The sequence below is a fragment of the Sprattus sprattus genome, assembly GCF_963457725.1.
Source record: "Sprattus sprattus genome assembly, chromosome: 1".
Classification (NCBI taxonomy): Eukaryota; Metazoa; Chordata; class Actinopteri; order Clupeiformes; family Clupeidae; genus Sprattus; species Sprattus sprattus.
Genome location: NC_137920.1, coordinates 37,906,315 through 37,912,314, shown reverse-complemented (window position 1 = coordinate 37,912,314; position 6,000 = coordinate 37,906,315). Strand labels below are relative to the sequence as shown.

The window sequence follows — 6,000 nt, the reverse complement described above, 5'->3', positions numbered from 1 at the left end:
GCCATGCAAACAGAAGGCTAGCAAAAGAGAATTTAAATGTTTTAAGAAGTTATCTGATGAAACTAAGCATTCCGAAATGAAAAAGGCACTTTTGTGCCACCAAAGATGTCCATGCTAGGCATACACCCTCAAACAACTGGAACCGCAGACACAGTGGGAGTGGAATCAGAGACTGCTGCAAGGCCCATGCAGCCCACAGACTGTTGCCCAGGTCAGTGAAAATACATAACAAACAAACAAACAGACAAACAAACAAACAGACAATAAACAAACTAAAATGATTACTCTGTGTGTCAAGATTTACATCATTCGACATGGTGGATTGACATCTCATCTGTCCCAATCTTCCAATTTTTTTGTCTCTCGTTCTCTCTCTCTCCCTTCCATAAAGCATGCGCACACACAAACACACACACACACACACACACACATAGTTTCTTCATCCTTACATGGCCACCACCCAACCTCATGCAAATCTCCCTCCATCTTCGTCCACCTCCTATACCCCCCACACAGACAGGCGCATGATGGCACTGCGGTCATTTCGGTGGACGGCCTGGCAAACAAGAGCCACAAAGAGAGCCGCAGCCACATCAGTCGTGCTCGATCCATTCAAGGCGACAGGCGCAAATCTGCATAAGCCAATAGATCCCTATTGACAAGCAAGAGCCTGCTCTCAACCCCTCCAGGGCCATGCAGAGAACTATCATGCCAACCCCAGTACAGGAGGACCCCCATGCTCGAGATGTCACATCAGGAGATCAGACAGAGCCGCGTCGGAGTCGCGCACACACTGCAAGCAGGCAGCCTATGGAGGCTGGGTCTTCCATGCAGGCATTGTTACAGTAGACTAAAAGAAACCTAGGGCCTATTCTTTTTAAACCTAGCTTTTACCATGGCTCGCTAATACTAGACGTTGCAGTTAGGTTGATTATGATGCATGTTTTGGTAGGAATTGAGGTTTAAAAATGAGGTTAAGGCCCTTTTTTGATGTTTTGAGGTGTGAGGTGAGATGAGATGTTGCCAGGTAACATGTAGAAACAAAATGGTTGCTGTTATTTGAGAGAGACGAGTGGCAGAAGAGAAAGGAGACAGGGCCTTGGTGCAGAAGAGAGGGGAGACGGTAGAGGACCGGACCGGTGAAGAGAACTGGAGGTAGGGAAGGCCATGGCCGACCTGCATGCCTGAGGGCTTTGAAGAACAGCCCCATCATTTCCCCGACGGAAGCACAACCATCAGCCAGGCTCCCCAACCCAACAAAAATGAAACAAAACGAAACATGCGTCTGCAGCCAACACCGACATCTGGCCACAACAACAGCACATTCTCAAGAAGGGGGGGGGGGGGGGGGGGGGGGGGAGAGGGAGGGATCCAGTGAGGAGATCCTCTGCAGTCCTTCACACAGAGCCAGAGCCAGAGCCAGAGCTGGAGCCAGACACATGCATTTGATTTGAGATGCAGCACAAGATCACCAGTACTCAAAGATCCAGTCAAAAGAAAAGAAAAAAAGACAGGCCAGTAGCCAAAGGCAATCAAAGACAAAACAAGGCACAAACAAACACACACACACACACCGCACAAGGCATCCCCCCAACACACACACACACACACACACACACACACACACTTATACAGCGTTGCCGTGGTGTCCTATGGTGCTACTGGGGATGGTGGGAGGAGGAGAGAAGGCAAACAAAGATGGCTGCCAAGGAAAGGGAGGAGGGGGAGGGTATGCTTTACCTCGACCTTGCGTCCCTCCACGATTGTGCCGTGCAGCTTCTCCCTGGCCCTCTCGGCATCGGAGGCTGCCTCAAACGTCACAAACCCGAAGCCCTGGACAGCCAAAGGGGGGGTCAGGGTGGGGGGGAGAAAAACGTTTTTAATGATGTTTGATTAAGATTGGGCACAACTGCACACAATTCCCTGTATGTAGGAGACCACTGAAACTAAAACAACCTTCACAACATAATTCTGATGCCTTTTATGAAGCAAAATTGAATCTCCCCCTGGATATCACCACACACGCGCACAATGTTCGCGAGCAGACTCCCATTTTGCCTGCGGTTCGCATGCTAAGCCCTCTTCTAGTGAATTAAACAGCGGAGAGAGAGACTGGGCTAAATTCAAAACCCCAGCACACTGCAGCTGCATTAGAGCTCCTCATGTTGTCTCTTTTATTGTTGTTGTTTGTTGTTTACAGCTGAGCTGTGAGGGGGGGTGGGGTGGGTGGGGGTGGGGGGGTTGGGGCCGGTTTTGCTGTGGCAGCACCTCTGCTCTCCTCAGCTCCCCTCGCCTCGCCTCGGCCGTCCATCAGAGGGGATCTGCAGGCAGTAAGCAGCTGGGCCGGAGCTCTGCAGCATTGATTCACTCAGAGGCTCCAGGCGAGAGGGGGGAGGGGGAGGGGGAGAGAGAGCGCGTGCAAGAGAGCTCTTGAGAAACTGCAGCAAAAACAGTCTATCTTTGTGCTGCAGTGGACTTGCCCGTCTGACCTCGGACTGTTTGTGCCTGACTGATTGAGTGTGTGGTTGTGAGTGTGTGTGTGTGTGTGTGTGTATATAGTAACATATGTGTGCAGGTGGGTCAGTGCAAACAAGTCTGTATTTTTGTGCATCTTAGGTTTGGTGTGTGTGTGTGTGTGTGTGTGTAGGTGTGTGTGTGTGTTTGTGTTTGTGTACTAGTGTGTTAGTGTGTGTTTGTGTGTGTGTGCATGTAGTAGTGTGTGTGTATATAAATTATGTGTGTGCTAGTGTGTGTGTGTACTAGTGTAGTAGTGTGTGTGTGTGTGTGTGTGTGTGTACGTATGTGTGTGTGTGCACGTGTAGTAGTGTGTGTGTGTGTGTGTGTGTGTGTGTGTGTGTGTGTGTGGGTGTGTGTGTGTGTGTACTAGTGTGTGAGTGAGCGTAAAAGTGCAAGACAAAGAGATGGTTTGTGTAGGCGTGAGGGGTCAGATTTCTTCACAAATGCGCAGCACCTCCATGTAGATGTCTGTGCGTGGGATGTTCTCAATCTTTCCCTAACAAGAACTTCATTGGCATCGGAACCATTTACATCGGAAAATCAGTGGTGCGGTGATCTTGCTGAAAGGCACCTACCTTCGATCCTCTCTCATTGAAAATAATCTCTACATCCAGGATTTTCCCAAATTGCTGAAAGAGAACAAAAAAAAAGAGTCTTACTCAGCCATGATGCAAAACACCTTCAAAACAGCACCTCCAGCCATTACTGTTGTACTACAAGTAACTAATTACTGTCAGAACAGACTGTCCTGAATATAGTCCTGTACAGTATTGTATAGCATAGTAGGCATGGTATATAAGATAAGATAAGATAAATATATTAGTGTATACAAGTACATTTGTACACACAAGGGGGCAGTATTTGCAAGCACTGAAGCACTCCCAGGAAATGTTCACCTAGATATCAGCAATATTTTTAGCTCATCCCAATCTCTCTATTATCAGCCCTTGAATCCCTTCTTTCTTAATTAAGATCTTGTCTGAGTTTTCTCTTCCTAAAAAGCAGCACCAGTCTCCTGGCGAATGAGGAGGCATTCCGGAACCTTCTGGGGAAAACGTACCCCGAACATCTGCCTCAGGTCCGGATCCCGGAAGCGGAAGGGAATGTTGGAGACGTGCAAGCGCTTCGGGGTCATCTTATCGTCATCTACACCGATGACCCCTGACCCCGACACTGAGCCGCAGTGACCGTCGGTCTGAGGAGACCCGTCTGACTGCTGAGAGAGAAAGAGATGGAAGGAGAACAAGAGAGAGAGAGAGAAAGGAGGAGAAGACAGAGGGATAGACACAGAAAGGGGAGAGATAGATATGAGGAGTTATGCTATGTAGTTCACAGTCTTGTTTCATTTGTGGAGAGGTGAGAGATTTCCTGCTCCTCAGAGAATGGAGTGCAGAAGCCTCTCACCGACGCAAAGTCACCTCACAGCGGGGCGTCTTCGCACAAAGTCCACACCTACACCACAAGTGCTGCCGCACAACTGCACACACACACACACACACACACACACACACACACACACACACACACACACACACACACACAAGACCTCTCCCACCCAAGCACCCAAGGGCTAACCTGAGAATGGGACTGATCTGTTTCTGTACCCTCAGGGGAAATACATACATCATACACACAATCGCCTTGTCACACACATGCTCACACACACACACACACACACACACACACACACACACACACGTGCAGGACCTCTCCCACCCAAGGGCTAACCTGAGAATGGGACTAATCTGTTTGTGTACCCTCAGAGTAAATACATACATCATACACACACTCACCGTTTCACACACACACACACACACACACACACACACACACACACAAGCATGTGATCGCTGGCAATGAGTTTCCAAGGGTGTCTGTTTATACAGCACAGACGTAAACAAACCCTACACACACACACACACACACACACACACACACACACACACACATAGAAGCGCTCACCTGGATGCTGAGGCTGTTGGGGGCGTTTGCAGGGTTGCTGATGCCCCCAGTGGCGTCCACCTGCCCCTGGCCGACGGCGGGGGTGTAGAGGCCGGCGGTGAAATCCAGCGGCAGGCCGTTCTGGGGGGGCGGAGGGGGAGGGGGAGGGAATGTAGAGAAGGGCGGGGGCACCAGCCCCTCTTGAGCCACCATGGAGTCCTGAGAGCCCTGCAAAGCATCATGGGAGAGAGAAGGGGGAGCGTTAAATGACTTCCTGGCCCGAGTCCACACGGTGTAAGGTTTGATCAGCAGAACAAAAGGGTGGACAGAACGTGAACGACAGGAGGAAATTAAAAAATAACGAATGGACGAATACGGGTAGAAAAGGGTTACCCTGCACCTTTCCGCCATTTACGTACACGAAAGTGATAGATTTATTCCAGAAGAAGAAGAAGGAGAGGAGCAAAGGAGAGGATATGTTTCAGCTTATCTGCACATCATTTTTTTAATGAGGAAGGCAAGGTAGAGGAGAGGAGAGGAGAGGAGAGGAGAGGAATAAAAGGAGAGCGTGTTCGCGTGCTAAATGAATATTGCTGAGAATTGCTCTGAGAATGCAGAAACCCTCCAAGGAAGGCACTAAAAGGCAAGAAGATTAAATTTCACCCACCCTCCCCCTCCCCTCCCTCCCTCCCTCCCTCTCTCTCTCTGCCTTCCTTCCTCCCTTCCTCTCCCATCCACCCCCCCCTCCCTCTCTCCCTCTCCTCTTCTTCCATCTCTGTAGTGACAAGTGGATTCAGGCAGCCATTAAATATTGACTATGAGCACATGCATTATTGAGAGAATGAGGCTCCAACACACACTCATCAACACAGGACTGAATGGAGGCCAGTGCCCATAACATTTATTTCTCTTTCAGTCACACACACACACACACACACACACACACACACACACACTCGCTCCCTCCCTCCCTCCCTCCCTCCCTCCCACCTTTCCTCCCTTCCTCCCTCTCACATACACACACACACACACACACACACACACACACACACACACACACACACACACACACACACAAGACTTTCTGGTTACAAAACCAAGAGTGCGTCAGTGACATTGGGGTTAGTTATTTTAGTGGATATTTTGGTTGGCCCAGGGAGTGGAGGGGAGGGGAGCAGGAGTGTGTAAAGGGGAAAATCAATGGCGAGCCGCGCTGATAACACATTGATCCAGAGCAGCGAGCGTTCATACATCAGGGCAGGCAGCAGAATGCAGATGCATAGGAGAGGATCCCCATTAAATCTGAGGGCTGTCACCGAGGCCTCCCATTGCTTTTGGCCTGTCCAGCATGCTCACGCTCACACACACACACGTGCATACCCCCCCCCCCCACCACACACACACACACACGTGCATACCCCCACACACACACACACACACACACACACGATCGACTGATCACGATCCTGCTGTCTGATTGAAATGTTGGCTCTAGGGGGTCTGGGGAAATTGCCGCAAACGCCAGTCCAGCTTCTTGTGCTG

General features: G+C 50.0%; 1 protein-coding gene across 1 annotated transcript in view; it reads right to left on the bottom strand.

Moving 5' to 3' along the window:
• rbfox2 (RNA binding fox-1 homolog 2) overlaps positions 1–6,000 on the bottom strand; it is a 40,780-nt gene that overhangs the window by 15,209 nt on the left and 19,571 nt on the right. Inside the window, exons 3-6 of the mRNA XM_080844322.1 lie at positions 4,480–4,686; positions 3,578–3,733; positions 3,093–3,146; positions 1,741–1,833 (exon numbers count right to left, since the gene is read on the bottom strand). Of these exons, the coding sequence (XP_080700448.1) occupies positions 1,741–1,833; positions 3,093–3,146; positions 3,578–3,733; positions 4,480–4,686 (510 nt within the window). The remainder of the gene's footprint in view (positions 1–1,740; positions 1,834–3,092; positions 3,147–3,577; positions 3,734–4,479; positions 4,687–6,000) is intronic.